At 43.3% G+C, this 21,349-nt stretch overlaps 1 protein-coding gene across 1 annotated transcript in view; it reads right to left on the bottom strand.

Moving 5' to 3' along the window:
• The window catches only part of kdm5a (lysine demethylase 5A), a 216,135-nt gene extending 197,251 nt beyond the window's left edge, over window positions 1–18,884 (bottom strand). The window contains exon 1 of the mRNA XM_060840034.1: window positions 18,446–18,884. Within this exon, the coding sequence (XP_060696017.1) occupies window positions 18,446–18,592 (147 nt within the window). The 5' untranslated portion in view covers window positions 18,593–18,884. The remainder of the gene's footprint in view (window positions 1–18,445) is intronic.
• Between the last annotated feature and the right edge of the window lie 2,465 nt (window positions 18,885–21,349).

Genomic DNA, 21,349 nt, shown 5'->3' with positions numbered 1-21,349 from the left:
GAGAAGGTCGACATGAAGAGAAGTTTACAGGAGGAACAGACAAGGTAAGGTGAATGAACAGAGCAGGACTGACAGTCTGAAATGTATTTATTTTAATGCAAGAAAGACAGCTAAGGCTGATTACAACAGTATTAGTCAGCAATTAGAGTGGCTGCTTGAGGGTAAATCCACTTCGATACTTCGCAAACATTTCAAGGCCAGTTCAGTGTTCAGGACCAGCATATTCCTGTGAAGATAAGAGCCATGGATGTAATGATTCAGGAACATTGGTTGACAAACTGAAAGTGTAGTCAAAAAAGGAAGCATGTACAAAGTTGAGGAAACTGAAACCAAAGATCTTAGAGTATAAAGGGAAGCAGGAGATCTAGAAAGGGCCATGAAATGTCCTTGGTAGTTGGATTGAGGAGAACCCAAGGCATTTTATACATATTAGAATAAGAAGAGTAACTAGGAAAAAGATTAGGGCAACTCAAAAGACACTAGGAAGGAATATATCTTTGGCACCTAAGGAATAGGAAAGATTTTTAATGAGTCTGTCGTATTGATATTCACAAAGGAGAAAGACATGGATGATGGTAAGATTATGGCAGAGGTATGTTGATACTCTGGGACATGTCAACATTAAGGAGGCGATGTTGAGTGTCTTGAAAAAGATGAAGACAAGTCCCCAGGCCTGACAGGAGGCAAGAGAGGAGATTGCTGGGGGCTTTACTGAGATCTTTGCACCCTCTTTAGCCACAACCAAGATCCTAAAAGGACACCACACACTGATCTTTTAAGGAGGACAACAGTGACAATCTAGGTGTTCTGGGCTGGAGAGCCTTACATCAGTGATAGGGAAATTATTGGCAAAGACCCTGAGGGATCGAATACGTGTATCTGAAGAACAGACTTTTTTTTAGGGATAACCAACATGACAATGCAGGGTGATCTTATCTCACCCTGACGAAGGGCTTATACCCGAAACGCCGAGTTTCCTGTTCCTTGGATGCTGCGCTTTTCCAGCAACACATTTTCAGCTCTGATCTTATCTCAGACTTAAATCAAGCTTTTTTTAAGGAAATTAAAAAATGATTAATGAAGGCATGGCAGTGAATGTTTTTCATATGGAATTAAAACATTCCTATGTATTAAAACATTTGACAAGGTCACTCATAGCTGCTTGCTCCAGAAGGTGGCACCCAAGGCAAGCTGGATAAAAATTGGTTGGTTACAAAGCTAGGATAGTTGTGGAGGGGTATTTTTCTGATTGGAGGTCTGCGCAGTAGTGTTCCACAACGAACAGTGCTGGGACCTCTTTTGATTGCAATAACTTTGGATAAAAAGCAGATGGTCTAATTAGTAAGCTTGTAGGTTAAATAAAAGTTTGTGGAGTTATCGATATGTGGAAGGTTATCTAAGCATACAGCAGTATATCAAATTAGTTGCAAAGTTGGATAGAGAAATAGAAGACGGAGTTTAATTCAGACAAGTGTGAGGTGATGCATTTGGGGAGATCAAATGCAAGAGCAAAGTCAACAGTAACTCTTGGAGGCATTGATATACAGTCATAGAGATGTACAACATGGAAACAGACCCTTCAGTCCAACCCATCCAGGCTGGCCAGATATCCCAACCTAGTTTAGTCCCACCTGCCAGCACCCGGCCCATATCCCTCCAAACCCTTCCTATTCATATACCCATCCAAATGCCTCTTAAATGTTGCAATTGTACCAGCCTCCACCGCTTCCTCTGGCAACTCACTCATACACATACCACCCTCTGTGAAAAAGTTACCCCTTAGGTCTCTTTTATATCTTTCCCCTCTCACCCTAAACCTATGCCCTCTAGTTCTGGACTCCCCGACCCCATGGAAAATACTTTGTCTATTTAACCTATCCATGCCCCTCAATTTTGTAAACCTCTATAAGGTCACCCCTCAGCCTCCGACGCTCCAGGGAAAACAGCCCCAGCCTATTCAGCCTCTCCTTGTAGCTCAGATCCTCCAAGCCTGGCAACATTCTTGTAAATCTTTTCTGAACCCTCCAGAGGGATTTTGGATTTCAAGTCCATTGGTCACTGAAATTGGAAACAAGTGAATATGTAACATGCTTGCCCTTAATATGGTCAGGGCATTGGGCATAAAAGTTGGCAAGTTATGTTGCAACTTGTACAAGACTTTAGCTAGGCCACACAGTAGCGCACATTGCTGCTCACTATACTAAAGGCGGCTTCGGAGAGAGGGTGCAGAGAGGTTTACCAGGTTGAGGTCTATTACTTACAAAAGGAGAGTTTTTGAGAGAGCATCAGCAGCTCAGGGGTGACCTGGTACCAGAATATAAAACCTCAATTTGTACAGTAGGGAGCACTTTTTTTTTAAAAAAAGCTTCAATTACAGGTTATGGGCATTGCTGGCAGACCAGTACTTATTGCCCATCCAGAGCTGCTTCCTTGAACCATTTCAGTTCACATGTTGTAGGTTGACTGCAATGCCATTAGGTAGCTAATTCCAAGATTTTGATCCAGCAGCAACAGGAACTTTTTTTTTTAAAAAAGTCAAGGCAGCGAGTGGCTTGGGAGGGACCTTGGAGGTGGCTGTGTTCCATGTAAGTGCTGCCCTCGTCCTTCTACGTGGAAGTGGTCATGGGTTTAGAAGATATTGTCTAACATTCTTCGAATTTCTGCATAGATGGTACCCAATGCTGCTACAGAGCATCAGTAGCAGAGCGAGTAATGCCAATCAGACAAGCTTGCTTGCAATGGATAGTGTCAAAATACTTGTGTTGGAGTTGTACCCCCAAATTAGTGGTGAGTATTCCATGATGTTCCTGACTTCCATCTTGTAGATGGTGGCCAGGCTTTGGGGAGTCCGGAAGTGAGTTACTTACTAGCTTCCGTCCTGCCATTGTAATCAATGTTTGTATGGTTAGTTCACTTCTGGTCAAATGAGAACCTCCAGAATGTTGATAGGGGAGTTGAGATGGTGACGTCAGTGGAGGGTTTTCATTCGAATTCCCTTTGACACTCCTTAATACCGCATTATATGAAATGTGGCTTTGGTGTCAAGGGCTGTGCCTCTCTCCTTCCCTCTGCAATTTAGGTCTTTGTCCATGTTTGAATCACGGCTGTAATTGAGGTCAGGATCTGAGTGCCCTGGTAGGACCCAAACTGGGCACGTGCTGCCCGATAGCATTGATATCTTCCATCACTTTTTTAACAATCAAGAGTAAACTGGGGCAATTAGCAGGGTTAGATTGCTCCTGGGTTTTCTGCACGAATCTATTTGGGTGTTTTTGCATGCCAGTGACATTACTGTCATAATGTATGGCACTGGAAAAACAACAGGTCAGACAGCATCCAAATAAAGTCAATGTTTCGGGCATAAGCCCTTCATCAGGAATGATGCCAAAACATTGTGTTGGAGTTGCACTCATCCATCTTAGTGCAGAGTATTCTATCATATCTTGACAGAAGCAGTTATGCAGAGGCTGGAACAAGCAGCCCTCCCCATGATCCAGCCCAAGCTTTGGATCCACTAGGTGGATGACATCTTTGTCATTATGAAATGGATGACATTAGAAGAGACCACAAACAACATCCTTATTAATATAAAGTTCACCAAAAGAGGAAGAGAACAGACTCCCCTTTCTAGCTGTCAGTGCGATATTAAAGAGTTAACTTGCTCTGCTAACCTGGAGAGGGGGTGGGGGCAGAGCAGACAGGAGCATGGGTTCCTTGCCATTCAAAAGCCTATTTACATCTTCATCCCCTATTCAGAGATCAATAAGAACATTATAGCTGGAATTCTGACTACTCCCTGTAGTTAAAAAAAAAATACAATTCACACTAGATCTGGCCATTAAGGGATTATTTGCATTATTGTTTCTGGAGGTGAGGTGGGCACTGCATTGTGTCGAGTGGCATGTGACTGAGTGAATGACTGGGCATTGTCTTGTGAGCATTACTGACTATGATGGAAAGATTTTGTATAAAGGCAGGACTATTTTTTGTTCAGACAGCTTCCCTGCACACACTTCCAGAGCATGGCAAAGAGTGTTTAGGGTTTCTCCAAAGCTTGTATCATACTGTACTTATAAATTTTGCTTGTTCACAGAAGTTGCAATTTGCAGTGTGTAAGAATCTCAGGAAAAATAACTCAACAGTAAAACAAAAAAGTCAATGGAGAGCTACAGAGCAGCGTCTACAGAAGAACGACAGACCAGATGCTCCTGTAGTTGAGCAATCATCTCAACATTCAATGGACCACAACACATTGTCATCTCAGTTCCTGGGTGCTGCAAAGAACACCTATTCAACAACAGATTCCCACTAAGCACAGTCGGCCAATTCTTACACAACAAACCTAAACAAGACGATAAGATGCCCAGAGACTCTTGCCATGCTACCTTACATCAGAGATGATGACCTGACTACTCCAGCTCTGTGTTGTAGATTTGTGGGCTACCATGATGCCACAAACAACTCTTGATGAAGCTAAAGGACCCTTACCAAGAGCCAGAACGAATGTCAAATAAAATAGCCCGCAGGGACTGCAACAAACATTACATCTGACAGAATGGCAGGAAACTAGCCACCAAGATACATGAATACCAACTAGCCACCAAAAGACAAGACCAATTATGACTAATATCCTTACACACAGATGACTAGATACCAGTTTGACCAGAAAAATACATCCATCCTGGGACGGGCAAAACAAAGACCGCATTCCTAGAGGTCTAGCATTCAAACCAGAGCTCCAATATACAGATTTGGACGCCAATTACCAACCTCAAAGAACTGGAAGTGACATCACTCACCACAATAGACCAAGACAAAGAGAAAGTGGGACAGCACATCAGCTCACTAATATTACCTACGTGGTGACGAAATAACTTGAGAACAAGCCTTCCAGCTCAGCGAGCTAACTTCGAACCTATTCCATCACGTTCCTGACTTGCATCTTGTATATAAAACAGTACAGCGCAGAACAGGAGCTTCGGCCCTCGATGTTGCGACGACTTATGAACTATTCTCAGCTCATCCCCCTATGCTATCCCATCATCATCCATGTGCTTATCTAAGGATTGTTTAAATCACCCTAATGTGGCTGATTTAACTACATTGGCAGGTAGAGCATTCCATGTCCTTACCACTCTCTGCGTAAAGAACTTTCCTTTGACATTCGTCTTATATCTATCATTCCTCAATTTGTAATTATGTCCCTTCTTGCAAATTGACATCATCCTTGTGTCATGGAAATTAAATCTACTTGACTCAATAATTAGCAAGAGCAAAGCAAGGGTCTTTATTAAAAATCCTTCAGGATTTTGACTCATTACACTAAGTCAGATGCCTCAATGCAAAGAGTACTGAAACATTACACAGACACCTGCCTTATAACATTCCTTATCTCACTCTCAAGGGCAGAGACTGGGGAAACTCAAGTTGTTATCCTCTCATCCCCTGGACCTAGACAGGAGTATTCAGCTTGCGCCGGGTTCGACTATCACAAGGTCGAGTTGAATACTTACAGAATTCAAAGAGATTTCCAGGGCAGAAATGACTAACACGAGGGGTCATAGTTTTAAGCTGGTTGGAGGAAAGTATGGAGGGGACGTCAGAGGCGGGTTCTTTATAGAGTTGAGAGCAAGTAATGCCTTGCCAGCAGCAGTTGTGAAAGCAGGGTCATTGGGGATATTTGAGACTCCTGGACATGCATACGGTCACAGAAATTTGAGGGTGCATACATGAGGATCAGTGGTCGGCACATCATCATGGGTTAAAGGGCCTGTTCTGTGCTGTACTGTTCTATGTTCTTTAAGCTAACTGCAAACCTTCAAAGCACCGTTTACAAAGCTCAGCACAGTATTGATTTAAACAAAAGCATTCTTTAAATTTCACAGTAAAAATGGATAATTTTCCATTACACCCGGAAAAAGTATTTCACTGTCTACCCAATCGAATCCTCTGATCATCTTGTATGTCTCTATCAAATCCCCCCTTAGCCTTCTTCTTTCCAATGAGAACAGACCAAAGTCTCACAGCCTTTCCTCATAAGACCTTCCCTCTCGACCAGGCAACAGCCTGTTAAATCTCCTCTGCAGCTTTCCAATGCTTCTAGATTCTTTCTGTAAAGAGGCAACCATAACTGTACGCAATAGTCCAAGTGTGGCTGCACCAGCGTTTTGTATAGTTGCAGCATAATATTGCTGTTCCGGAACTCAATCCCTCTACCAATGAAACCTAACACACCGGATACCTTCTAATCCAAACTGCTAAAATCACCCTCAACCCCATGCCTCTGCATTTTCTCCATCAACCTACCACATAGAACCTTACCAAAGGCTTTACTGAAGTCCATGTATACGTCAACTGGCCTAACTTCATCTACATGCTTGGTTACCTTCTCAAAAAGGTCAATGAGGTTTGAGAGACATGACCTGCTCTTGATGAAACCATGTTGACTATCTGAAATCAAATTGATGCTTGCGAGATGATTATAAATCTTATCTCTTATAATCCTTTCCAAAACCTTTCCTACAACAGAAGTAAGGCTCACTGCTCTATAATTACCTGGGTCATCTCTACTACCCTTCTTGAACAAGGGCACAACATTTGCAATCCTCCAGTCCTCAGGTACTGGACCTGTAGACAATGACGACTCAAATATCAAAGCCAACGGCTCTGCTATCGCCTCCCTAGCTTCCCAGAGAATCCTTGGATAAATCCCATCTGGCCCAGGGGACTTGTCTACTTTCACTCCTTCTAGAATTGATAACACTTGCGCGTAACTAACCTCAATTCTTTCTAGTCTAATATCTCATACTCATTTTTCGCCACAATATTCTTTTCCTGAGTGAACACCGATGAGAAGTGTTCATTTAGCATTACAGGGTCCACACAACTTCCCACTTCTGACTTTGACTGGCCCTATTCCTAATCATCCTTTCATTCCTCACATACCTATAGAAAGAATAAAGGAGAACCCTAAAGCTATCTGCTAAAGGCTGCTCATGTCCTCTTTGCTCTTAACTCTTTAAATCCTTCCTAGCTGATCTGTAACGCCGTCACCTCATCTGAACCATCTTGTCTCATCAACACAAGTCTCCTTCTTAACAAGAGATACACTTTCTGCAGTAAGCTACGGTTCCCTTACCTTATCACTTCCTCCCTGCCTGACAGGGACATACCTAAAATCTGATTGAAGATTTGTAGCTCGGGTATCTGTTGTTGTGGTTCTGCTCGCCGAGCTGGAAGTTTTTGCTGCAGACGTTTCGTTCCCTGGCTAGGGAACATCATCAGTGCTGTTGGAGCCTCGTGTGAAGCGAGGCTCCAACGCACTGATGATGTTCCCTAGCCAGGGAACGAAACGTCTGCAGCAAAAACTTCCAGCACGGCGAGCAGAACCACAAGGGACATACCTATCAAGGACACATTATCTGTTCCTTAAACCAGCTCCACATTGATTGTCTGCATCCCCTGCATTTTGCTACTCCGTTCTATGCATCCTAATTCTTGTCTAATCGCATTATAATTGCCCTGTCCCATTGATAACTCTTGACTTGTAATATGTGCCTCTCCCTTTCCATCGCTAAACTAAACATAATTGAATTGTGGTCACTCTCTCCAAAGTGCTCACCTACAACTAAATCAAACACCTGGCCTAGTGATATGGAGAGCTCTTGTTCATTGATGAAAGCAGTTGTATTGGAACTATCATTCTCGGACAGGAATTTCTGTCATAACATATACCTAAATTATTTGTATATAATCTTGAGCTGTGTTTAGTACATTTGTAGATGACACCAAAATTGGAGGTTTAGTGGCAAGTGAAGGAGGTTGCCTGCAAATACAACAGGTTCATGATCATATGAGCCAATGTGCTGAGGAGTGACAGATGGGAGTTTTAATTGAAATAAAGTGCTGCATTTAAAGGGCAGCACTTGTACATTTAAAGGTTTTGGCCTGGGGAGTGTAACCAAACCACTGCTGGACTTCAAGGCCTCAAAGAACCAATTAACTCTTTGGCTTAAATTACACATTGCAATTAGTATTGTGTCAATCAAATCAGCCAGAAAAACCCAACATGTCTGGCAGCATCTGCAAAGAGAAAGCAAACTGAATATTTTGGGTGCAATGACCCTTCGCCAGAACTGCTTGCAGCTCAAACGATTGGTATGTATACTGAAGACCCAGGTGGAGATTGAGCAGATTGGGTGCGGGTTCAAAGTTCCTTGCAAATGGAGTTGCAGGTAGACAAAAGGTGATGAAGTGTTTTGGCATACTTGCCTTCAGTCACAGCATTAAGTAAAGGAGTTGGGAGGTGATGTTACAACTGTACAGGATATTGATTAAGCCACTTTTGGAATATTGTGTGCAATGCTGATCTCCCTGCTATTGGAAAGATTGTAAAACTTGTAAGAGCTCAGAGAAAAAAAATTACAAGGATGTTACCAGGGTTGGAGCGTCGAAGGCTGATGGGTGACCTTAGAGGTTTGTAAAATCATGAGGGGCACAGATTGGGGAAAAAGACTTTTCCCCAGTGTGAGAGAGTCCAAAACTAGACAGCATAGGTTTAAGATGAGAGGAACAAGATTTAAAAGTGGCCAGAGGGGCAACCTCTTCACATGAGGGTGGTGGGTTTACATAATGCCAAAGCAAGTGGAGGAAGCTGGTACAATTACCACATTTAAAAGACATCCCGCTGGGGTTATGGATAGGAAGGGTTTAGAGGGATATTGGCCAAAAGCTAGCAAAAGGGACTAGATTGATGTAAGATATCTGGTCAGCTTGGACCAAAAGAGTCTGTTTCTGTGCTGTATATCTGTGACTCACGAATAAACCATGTATGGAGGTCAATAAGTTTGTACCTCTGCCAAATGGACATCAAAATTCTGAATGATGCAAGTGCAGCCTCAAAAGAAAAAGCCAAATTAAAAAAAGGTGGCAAACAGCTGAGTAAGTGAATTGGTCCAAAAAAAGGTGTACAGATTGTCTGTGCTGACCCCTGACCTGATCCATCTAAGATCAACAAGATTGAGGCAGGATGCTATCTATTTGTATTGATCTTGCTGTGCTACCTTGTGCCAAATAAAAAAGACATTAAGTTAAGCACATACAGGACTGTATGCAACTCCACACAGAGGTGTGCATTATCAATTCTTCCAGCTTTTTAGTTCCTTACTTTGGCTACGTCCAGTGTCACATCCTGGTACCAAACCATCATTTAGATATCTATTTATATTTGTTAAAGTTTGAATGGTGATGCTGAAAAAGAGAAGCATATTACTGAAGCTTTTCATCTTCCACAAATCAGGTCATTTGCAAGAATACAAGTTTCAAAACAAGCAAACAATTTGGTCTGCCCAAGAAATAGAGTGTTGAAAGGCTGACAAGTATTGTCTGGCCAACTACTGCTAGGGGGAAACAAAGCAAAAGTTTTCATGCCAGGATAGGTGGAGATTGAGGACAGCGTGCAAGAGTGACTAGTCCCCCAACCCTCATATGATGAGAAGGCCTGTTGTGTAGAAATGGTGCAACATAGTAGAAGCTGCTCAGGCCCTCAAACTATTTGACTGTATAGGGTACAGGAGGCCAGGGTCCCTAAACAGGAAACATGCTGTGCTTCCAGCTTGCACTAGGCTTCACAGGAGCACTGAGACCAGAGATAAATGTTGGCTGGGGAACACCTTGAAATAACAGGCAACCACTAGCCTTTTTGGCCCCAGGGTCATTTAACTTAAGCTGTTACTTGTGCAGTGGAATGAAGATCTACCAGTGCTGAACATAGGAAGACAAGATTTTACAAAGATAAAAATCCAACACAAGGCCTAGATAACAAGAGATCATCCATTCTTTAATCTGTGGCACAAATGTTTTTGAATTCTTGCTTGTGATTCTTGTCAAATATTAAAAGTTTGAGGGTGGTATTAGTGCAAATTGACCGACCAGGATGTTATTGTGTTTCAAGGCCTGTTCTTGAAGACATTGATTTTGCAAGCTGACCGATTAAATTGGAGTGACAAATGAACAGTTAAAAATTTTGGAAACCCCTTTCCCGATTTGGTTGATTCTTCCAAGACAGTCTCAAACCAATTAGTGAATTGTTTGTGAAAGAACAAATACCAATGCAATAAAATAAAATGAGCTGCTAAGTAGGAGAAAATGAACAAGTAGTTATTAGAGTGTAAAGTATTTGCTTAGAGTCATTCCATTGTAAGTCGATCAATATTCTTTTGAAGGAGGAAGTATGGAAGACAGTTAGGCAAGGATATTTGATTAACCATATCAAAACTGCAATCAATGTGGATCAAACATTTTTTTAATCATTCTGTGAGGTTGCATGGAATGCTTGAATTATTGGCTTGGTATCAGAAGCTTTTAAAATCGGGAAAGAGCAAGAAAGAAAGCAGACAACCCTGGATTATTGGTATTAAAATATGTAACATAATTAATCAGGTATTCCTGATAAAGAGGGCTTTTGCCCGAATCATAGATTTTCCTGCTCCTCGGATGCTGCCCGAACTGCTGTGTTTTTCCAGCACTAATCCAGAATCCAGTTTCCAGCATCTGTAATCATTGTTTTTAACATAATTAACCCTACCCATTCATGGTTGGTCTCAAGCAGAATTTCTAGCTTGCATGGGAAAAAAACTGACTTGTACAGATAGCAACATGGAGGGTTGAAATGGTTGCAAGACCCTCTTATTTGTTTCTGAGGGCAGCATGGTGCCTCAGTGGTTAGCTCTGTTGCATCACAGCACCAGAGAGCTGGGTTACATTCTTGCCACAGGCGCATGCCTGTGTGAAGTTTGCACATTCTCCCCGTGTCTGTGGGAGCTTCTCCAGTTTCCTCCCTCAATCCAAAGATGTGCAGGTCAGGTGAATTGGCCTTGTTAAGTTGCCCATAGTGTTAGGTGCATTAGTCAGAGGTAGGGGAATGGATCTGGGTGGGTTACTGAGAGTTGGTGAGGACTTGCTGAGCCGAAGGGCCTGTTTCCGTAGTGTAGGGAAACTAATCCTTTCAACAGTTATTTTTTGGGGAAAAAAAAAGTTATACAGAACAGAGACCTTTTAGTCCAATTTGCCCAAGCCAAGCAGGTTTCCCAAACAAAACAAGCTCCATTTGCCAGCACTTGGCCCATATCCCTCTAAACCCTTCCTATTAATATACCCATCCAAATGCCTCTTAAATGTTGCAATTGCACTAGCCTCCACCACTTCCTCTGGCAGCTCATTCCATATGCGTACCAACCTGTGTGAAAAAGTTGCCCCTTAGGTCACTTATCTTTCCCCTCTCACCCTATGCCCTCCAATTCTGGACTCCCTCACCACATGGAAAAGACTTACTTATCCTACTCATGCCCCTCATGATTTTATAAACCTCCATCAGGTCACCTTTCAAACAGTCCAGGGTAAACCAGCCCCAGCTTATTCAGCCTTTCTCTATAGTTCAAACACTCGGACCCTGGCAATATCCTTGTAAATCTCTTCTGAATCCTTGCAAGTTTCACAACATTCTCCTAATAGGAACAGAGACCTGAATTGCACACAATATTCCAGAAGTGGCCTAACCAATATCTTGTACAGGTGCAAGATGACCTCCCAACCCATTTAATGCACTGACCAATAAGCAGCATATCTCACCTTCACCACACTAGCTACTTGTGGCTCCACTTTAGGCGTTTGTTGTCTTAGCCCTTGGATCTGACCCCCTTCTACTATCAAAGAATTCTGACCTGAAACAAAGCTCCCACACCTTTTGCTATAGGTAAAGAGATCTTTCTAGATACTGGTATTTAACACACCAAATCCTCTCAATGCAGAATTTACCTTCTCCCATTCATCCATCAAACCCAAGACAGGAGACATCAAAACATGGTCATTGCCTTCCCACCTTTCCTGAAACTGTAATAATATCATATCAAAGGCTAAGTAATTTCCTCAACCTCCTTGACATAGCACCCATTAACAGAAACAGAAGTAGGCCATTTAACCCATTAAGTCTGCTCCACCCTTCACTGAGACCATGGCTGATACAATAACCCTAGACTCCACTTTGCTGCCTTTTCTACATGACTCTTTGATACCCTTCAATAAATGCAGATGATTTTTAAAATCAACTCACCAAAGTTTAATGGTCACTGATTAATGAGAAAAGGTGTGAATTGAGTTTCAATTCCAGCAGACACTGATTAGATTAAAATAAAATCTTTGTACACAATAGTTTTCTTTTGCAGTCATTTCTTAACTGTCACTAAAATAATGCAATGTTTTGCAGGGACCTGTGTGCAACCATACAGGTATTGAGCATCCTGAAAACAAATGCTGGACATCTGTGCGGGTCAAGTGAATTGGCCATGCTAAATTGCCCGTAGTGTTAGGTAAGGGGTAAATGTAAGGGTATGGGTGGGTTGTGCTTCGGCGGGTCGGTGTGGACTTGTTGGGTCGAAGGGCCTGTTTCCACACTAAGTCTAATCTAATCACAGCAGGTCAGGCAGCATCCTAACTTTTCCAGGAACATATTCAGCACCCTGTGGATTTCACAAGTGCAAAGGCCTTTCGCATATGCCAGTGTCCACACATTACTGGACATTGTGTGGACTCAATTTAAGTCAGTTGAACACTGGCATCTGATGCTGGGGTCTCCAAGAGATGGCCAAGATGGATCTTACTTCTCCACACTCCCCAGTTGAAGACTAATGTAAATACTTAATCAGATTATAGTCCAACAGGCTTATTTGGAAGTACAAGCTTTCGAAGCGCTGCTCCTTCATCAGGTAGCTATGGTGCAGGATCATTGGATAGAATTTATAGTAAAAGATCAGAGTGGCACAACTGATACGATGTACTAAACAAACCTAGATTGCTGTTAGATCTTTAGTCACTTAGAATGGGGATGCAAGTTTTGATTAATATGTAAATCCCAAAATAATGTCTGAACAGACATGTCACCTTTTTACAACCTTGAGTTATCTTCAATCTGTGACTTGAAAGTAGTTCTGGGATTTACATACTAATTAAAACCTGCAACCCCATTCTAAATGATTAAAGACCGACAGCAATCTAGGTTTAATACATCATATCAGTTGTATGACACTTTGATCTTATTATAAGATGCATCTTGTGATCCTGCACCAAAGCTACCTGATGAAGGAACAAATCACCAAAAGCTAGTGGTTCTAAATAAACCTGTTGGACTATAACCTGGTGTAGTACGGTTTCGAAATTTTGTCCACCCCAGTTCAACACCAGCACCTCCACATCACAATATTTCAGATATTCTTTTACACTGGTTTGCTGAATTGATACAAGATTGAGTGGAGATAGTTACGGAACTTCCAGTTTCTAGTTGCACATGTACAAGACTGACTTAGGACTAGAGAACTTGTAACTTTGTTGATTTATGACATTTCTTTAGTCTGGTCTATTAATGCTGCTTCTTCGCTTAGACTTGAAAGTTTAGGTATGCCTGGTGGTCATCCTGGTTTACCCTCCTGCACCTTAACTGAACTAGGGTTGATTTTGCCATTTGATGGTATTGGTCAACTGGGTCATGTGCCAGACGGAGATGAGATTGCACTGATGTCCAATCTTCAGACCATGTCAGAATTCATGTTGTCTGGCACTACCAGCATACTCTGGATATCCTCCATGTTAAGACTTAATTTTGTCTCCACAAGGAACTTGTGGCAGTCACTCAAGTAGATTCTTCCTCTTCTTGGCTGCCTCACTATCTGCTGAGATCTGCTTGAACAGCAATGAAGCTCAATGGACTAGGTTTACTTGTGTTGCTCCTAAGTCACCCTTAGTACTTGTCATCTGGAGTTCAACATCAAAAGTATATTCTGTACCTTTGCCATCAGTGCTACTTGCAAGCAGAATTTGAAGGTTTCCTTGCCAGATTTGTAATGTAAGTGAGACTTCAATGGGGTCTAAGTCAATATTGACTAGTCAGGATCTACCATATTTAGGCTAACCCTGATGCCATTCTCAACAAATGCCATCTGCCCGCAACTGGGTCATAGTCTTTATTCCCTGCCTGCTTGTATAACTGAATGGTGCTGAAACTTCATCGAAGGTGGCAGAAGTGGATACTGTGTGCCAGACAGTGACAACATTTTTGTTCCAAAACAAAAAATGTGCCACTCAATCTTTCTTAAACTCACTTTCTACTTTTCCTCCTAGAAGTGGAGATGTGCAATTGCTGGTGAACAATATTCAGAATGATTCCCAAGATGTTGAAACAGTCTTTATTCAAATAGTTTCGGACAATATCTAGACCTGGTGACAAGTAACAAGGCACAAATGCCAGGCAATCTACCACTGCCCATGACATTAAGAGGAGTTACCATCACCATCCATCATCTAAGTACACACCAGGAAGGTGATGAACACTTCCCACTCACCTGGATGTGTACAGCTCCAACACCACTTCAGCTTGACACCATCCAGGACAAAGCAGCCAATTCCAACCTCTCCAATACACAATTGCAGCAGTGTGCACCATCTATTAGATGAACCACAGAAATTCAAAGACAGCACCTTTAAACCCATAACCACCTCCACTGACAAGGAAGGAGGCAGCAGCTACATGGGAACAACACCACCTGAAAGGTCCCCTCCCAAGCCACCTCACCTTATTAGTTCCTGTTGGGTCAAAATACTGGAGTTAGCTATCTTATGGCATTGTGGTCAACCTATTGCACAAACTGCAATGGTTAAAGGAGGCAACTTCTCAACAGCAACTAGAGATAAGTTAAGAGTTTTTGGCCCAGCCAATGTCACACACAGTTAACTTGTTTGCTATTTAGAATTCTTTCACCTAAAAGTTCAGTTTCTTTGAAGTTTGTAACTTGAAGAAAAAGGCCCTTTTCCTTGGTTTGAAGATGCACAGAAGCCAGGAGGGGCAGAGATTTTAGGTAAGGGGTAGCTGGTTTAGAGAAATATTAAGGGTTCCTATAATGTTTCCTGAAAGAGGATGGTAAGCACAGAACCCCTCAGCATTCAGGTAGTGGCCAAATCATCTTTTGAAGTCCAAGTGCCAAGTAAAAGAAAGTGAAATTAGGTTGAATGGCTTCCTTTCAGATTATTTTCTCCCATGTGCTGTCACGTGTGCAGTTCAAGGCCACTGGATAGCATTGATATGTGAAGCAGAGACATCACAAGGCCAGTTAATGTTACAAGGCTGCCCCTTTCAAGTTTCTGATCCACAATGACTCCCCTCCCTACCACTGGATATCACTACTGCTGTTGAAACAAACACCAATGTCAGGAAGATGGAAAGATTCTGCTTGGAGATGAACACAGCCTGACATATGGCGTAAATATTATTTGCCACTTATTTGTACAATCCTGCATACCGTCCAAGTCTTGCTACACAGGTATATGGCAGATTTAGGAGTTGCACATTCCATGCATGCATGATGTGAAATGAAAAATTAAAGACGACAGAATAAGTGCTCCTCAGCTTTATAGGAGGCAGAGCACAAAGGTAAAATATTAAGGAATCACAAATTAGACAACTTGCCAATGTTTCCTCCAAACCTGCAACTTCAACAGCACAAGAGAACATTCACTCTACCAACCAGTTCCTTTCCAAGCCACACAACTTCTGACCTGGAAATACATAATCATTCCTTCATTTCTGCAACTCCCTGCCTTCTGGTGCAGGTATTGTAATATATATACAGCAGCATTCAACAAGTAAGCTCACCACCACATCCAAGGAAATTACAGATGTCAATAAACACTGGCTGAGTCAACAATGCATACATGCAAGAAATCAAATAAAATAAATAAATAAAGCTGGTCTCAACTAGAGCAGTTAATCAAATTCACAGCGCCGTATAATCAACGAGCTTTCAGGAATGGTACATAGGAGATTTTCTAGGTACATCACAAAAGATGTGCGAGGGAAATGATGGCTGGGCCCCCTGTTGAAAGTGTGTTGCTGGAAAAGCGCAGCAGGTCAGGCAGCATCCAAGGAGCAGGAGAGTCGACGTTTCAGGCATAAGTCCTGGGTCCCCTGTTGGATAGTTGGATCATCGATAGTCACAAGTGAGGTGCCAGAAGACGGGTAGTTGGCTAACATGGCGCCACTATGTGAACAAGGTGGTAAGGAAAAACTAGGGAACTATAAACCAGTGAGCTTGACATTGATGTAGGCAACTTGTCGGAAAGAATCCAGAGGGACAGGATTTACATGTATTTGGAAAGACAAGGACTGATTCGGGATGGTCAACATGGTTTTGTGCGAGGGAAACAATGTCTCAAACTTGATTGAGTTTTTTGAAGTAGTAACAAAGAGGATTGATGAGGGTAGAGCAGGAGGTCAATCTATATGACTTCAGTAAGGCATTTGACAAGGTTCCTCATGAAGGCTGTTTAGCAAGGGGAGGAATACAGTGAGAAATGACCATTTGAATACAGAATTGGCTCAAATGTAGAAAACAGAGGGTAGAGGGAGGTGGTAGTGGTGGAGGGTTGCTTTTCAGACTGAGACATGGGCGGGGGATGGGGGGGAGAAGAGAAGTGAGGGGTACACAAGGTTCAGTATTGGGTACACTGCTTTTCATTTATATAAAATGATTTAGATGTAAACGTAGGAGGTATAGTTAGTAAGTGCGCAGAAGACATCAAAAATCGGTGGTATAGTGGACAGCAAATATAGTTACCTCATTACTTTTTTCAAAGTCTGATGGGCCGAGGAGTGGCAGATGGAATTTCATTTAGACAAGTGTGCGGTGTTGTCTTTTGGAAAGGCAAATCAGGGTAGGACTTATACACTTAATGGTAAGGTCCTGGGGGTGTGTTGCTGTACAGAGAGCCTGGAGTGCAGATTCATAGTTCCTTGCAAGTGGAGTTGCAGATACTTAGGATACTGGAGGCAGCATTTGGTCTGCTCTCCTTTATTGGTCAGACCACTGAGTATAGGAGTTGGGAGATCACATTACAGCTGTACAGGACATTAGTTCAGCCACTTTCTGAATATTGCGTGCAAGTCTTGTTTCCCTCCTTATAGGAAACTTGAAAGGGTTCAAAAAGGATTTACGAGGATATTGCCAGTGTTGGAAAGTTTGAGCTATATGGAGAAGCTGAACTGGCTGGGGCTGTTTCCCTGGCAGTGTCAGAGGCTAAGAAGCACAGATAGAGTAAATAGACAATATCTTTTCCCTGGGATGGGAGAGTCCAGAACTAGATGACATAGGTTTCAGGTGAGAAGGGAAAGATTTAAAGAGACCAAAGGGGAAATTCTTTCATGCAAAGGGTGGTGGAAGTATGCAATGAGTTGCCAAGGGAAGTAGAAGTTGGTACAATTACAACATTTAAAAAGGCATCTGGTTGGGTATATGAATAGGAAGGGTTTTGAGGAATATGGGCCAAAATGTTAGCCAATTAGACTCGATTAACTTAGAATCTGGTTGGCATGGACAAGTTGGACCAACATGTCTGCTTCTGTCTACACAAAACAGCTTTGTAGCTTTTGGAGTAACAGAGTTTAGGGACAATTTCACCAAGGTGTTATAACTGAGAGGTCATATAACTAAGAGGCAGAACTATTTTCATTTCAATGACAGTAGTATTGGCAACCAAGAGGCCAAACAATGTATTCCACAAGAACAATTTTTCGTAAAAACACACTAGTTAGGGTAAACTGGAAGGAACTGGCTGACACATTCAAGGTTAGCAGAGAGCAATTGTTTTCTGGAAGGACTTGACAACCACTAGAAACTGAAAAATCAGGTTTGAGAATAGAAAAGTTGAATTACCGGGGGAGTTGCAACGTACTGGTAATATTGAGGGACGGTTAATCCAGAAACCCAGGTAATATTCTGGGAACCTTAGATCAATTCCCACCACAGCAGATGGCAGAATTTAAAACAAAAAAAGTTGGAATTACAAGTCTAATTACAGCAACAAAAAAATCCGTTGCCAATTGCCAGACAAAACCATCTAGTTCACAAACATCCTTTAGGGAAGGAAACTACCAAACTTACCTGATCAGGCCTACATAAGACTGCAAAACCACAATGATGTGGTTGACCCTTTTGTGACCGCTGGGCAACGAGGCGTGAGCAATAAATGCCGAGCTAGCCAGCAAAGCTCTCATCCCGTGAGTAAATAATCTAAAAGCGGATAGCAGGAATACCCAGATGTCCTTTGAAGGGAGGGGAGGGGGTTGAAACTGTCGAACTGAAAGGATGAAGAATTCAAAACTTCAAACCAAGGCCAAGGACTATATGAACCCCTCGGCAGGAACACCAGCTTCGCTCCAGATAAACTGGACCATTACGTCTGATTTCTGAACAGGTTGCTGAATAGGATTTGCCTCCCTGTTGTCTGCGAGGAGTAGAGGTTAGTGAGCTGGATTCCGGCCTCCTCCTTCCCCGTCGCCAGGCCGGGAGCAGCCCCCCTCCCCCGTCATTATCGATGTGGGGCGGGGGGTAAACAATTTTTTTACCTTGGGCGGGCGGATCTTGCAGATACCGCTCCTCTGAGCGATAGGTCGGATCTTATTGATGTAGCCGAGTGGCTCCCGGAACTCCTCCCGGCTCGGCTCGAACACCGGGCACTCGGGAGGCGGAATAAACTCCGAGAATATCCACATGATGGCGGCGGAGGCGGGGGGCAACACTCCCGGAGACAAAGGGAGGCCGGGGCTCCGCGCTCCAACCCCGGAAAGGTCCCTCGGCGCCAGACCGCGGCCTGGGCCTGGGCGGCAGTCAAACAACGCTGTGGCCGCTGCAGCTCCGTGCAAGCCCGAGTCACACAGAGGTATCGAGGTGCAGCCCCTGAGGACGAGGGCGGGTTGGCCTGGGCTCGAGCCCCGGGAGGCTCACTGGGTGGTATCGGTATCCGTAGTTTTTTGGGGGGTGGGGGGAAAGAATGGGGATGCAGGCGCGCGGCTGCTCGCGAGCACGCGCACCACTTCCGCTCGCGGGTCACATAGTGTAATCCCACGCATCGCTTGTTTTTAAAGGCCTCAGGAGTGCATTGATTGGCTGTCGCGGCAAAGCGACTGCAACATTATTGGATGTATTCACCTCCCTCTCCCCTGGGTCAATCCTTATTGGTTGTCATGGTGAGGTGCCAGCTTCGATTGGCTGCGGGGCGGCAGGTCACAAGGTCATTGGCTCCAGAATGAAAACAGAAAATGCTGCGTCTTGTGAGCGGAGAGAAACCGAATGAGCGGCCCGAGTCCAATGAGTCTTCTTCAGAACTTTACTTTCCTAAGTATTTATTTAGTTCTCTGTTGATACTTGGTATTTAATTTATTCAAACATCCATTCGAACACTATACATAAAACAGGCTAATCAGTTCCAATCAAGGCTTCTTCATGCTTCCAGGAGAAAGTGAGGACTGCTGATGCTGGAGATCAGAGCTGGAAAAGCGCAGCAGGTCAGGCAGCATCCAAGGAGCAGGAGGATCGACGTTTCGGGCCAGAGCCCTTCATTCCTAAAGAAGGGCTTATGCCCGAAACATCGACTCTCCTGCTCCTTGGATGCTGCCTGACCTGCTGCGCTTTTCCAGCAACACATTTTCAGTTCTTCATATGCATGTCGAACATCGCGTACATCGCAATATCATTCATTTTTATCCCTCCTCGTGGTTACCAAGTTCCACATCCTCATCATTTTCGGGAATGAAGACGTTTCTGAGCTAATGACGTAAGTTGCTGGTTCCTACCTGAGAAAGTAAACACTTCAATTCCAGTGATACTTCTTCAGAACTGCTGGAAGCTAGGAAAAGATGGCATGTGTGCTGAAGACGAACACAGGAAGTTATATTGGGCAAGGCTAAGGGCTCTCTCAACCATAGTGGCTGGGAATCTCACTGAGGAAAAGGCTGGATGTTCTGAGGTCCCCCTGCAGAAGGTGGCATCATCAGAACAGTTGAAAGGGAGATGCTTAATTGACTTCCCACACTACTGCACTCACATCTTCTCTTTCCTCCTACCAATGGTGTCCCCTGGCCTCACTTTCAACCTGCCAGAGTTTGCAACCAAAGGATCATAAGCCACTATTTCTGCTACCTCCAGGGGAATGCTACCACCAGACACATATTCACCTTCCATCCATTGTCAGCATTTCACAGGAATTGATCCCTCTTGGACACTGTGGTTCACTTCTCTATTCCCAACACCTCCCTGCACCTCCATGGCACTTTCCAATGCAATCACAGAAAGTACAACACTTGCCAATTTACTTATCCCATCGTCACTATCCCAGGCTTCAGGCATAACTTTCAGGTTAAGCTACAATTTACCTACACTTTAACCAAACTAGTCTACCTGTATTTGCTGCTCACAATATGTTCTCATCTTCATTGGGAATGTGAACATTTTGCCGTCTGTAAAAATGACACCGAGCTTCCAGTTGCCTTCAATGCACCACTATGTTCCCTGGCCAACATTTCTGTCTCAAGCTCACTGCAGTGCTCCAGCACGGCTCAGCACAACTGGAAAAATAGCATGTCATTTTCCACTTGGGGACTCTGCAGTTTGCAGGATTCAGTATCGAGTTCAAGAATTTTAGAACCTGAACACCTCTTTCTATAGTCTTTAACCACCCCACACCAGAGGCTTTGTCATGACACAGATTGATTTCAGCACAGCCAACTAATTTCTCCCAATTATGCAATATAGAACACTACAGCACAGTACATGTCCTTCAGGCATCCATGTTGTGCCAAACTTCTATCCAATTGTAAGATCAAACTCACATATATCCTTCATTTTACGATCATCATTGTGCTTATCCAAAGTCGCTTGTATGTCCTGAATGTATCTGACTCTACTATCACAGCTGGTAGTGCATTCCACGCACCCACCACTCTCTGGGTAAAGAACCTACCTCTGACATCTCCCCCAAACCTTCCTCCAATCACCTTAAAATTATACCCCTTCGTGATAGTCATTTTCACCCTAGGAAACATTTTTTGGCTATCCACTCTATGTATGCCTCTCATCATCTTGTCCATCTCTATCAAGTCACCTTTCATTCTTCTTTGCTGCAATGAGAAAAGCCCTAGCTCCCTCAACCTTTCTTCATAAGACATGTTCTCCGGTCCAGGCAACATCCTGGTAAACCTTTTCTGCACCCTCACTAAAACTTCCACATCCTTCCTATAATGAGGCGACCAGAACTGAGTCAAAAAGTGTGGCACTGGAAAAGCACAGCAGGTCAGGCAGCATCTGGTCTTACCAGGACTTTATAGAGCTGCAGCAATACCTCATGGCTCTTAAACTCAGTCCCCCTGCTCATGATAACCCATACCCTACACACCTTCTTAACAACCCTATCAACTTGGGTGGCAACTTTGAGGGGTTTATGGATGTGGACCTCAAGATCCCTCTGTTCCTTT

The sequence above is a fragment of the Hemiscyllium ocellatum genome, chromosome 19 (genome assembly GCF_020745735.1).
Source record: "Hemiscyllium ocellatum isolate sHemOce1 chromosome 19, sHemOce1.pat.X.cur, whole genome shotgun sequence".
NCBI classification, from domain to species: Eukaryota; Metazoa; Chordata; class Chondrichthyes; order Orectolobiformes; family Hemiscylliidae; genus Hemiscyllium; species Hemiscyllium ocellatum.
Note: the sequence above shows the minus strand (reverse complement) of the source record. Positions and strands in the feature narration are given on the sequence as shown.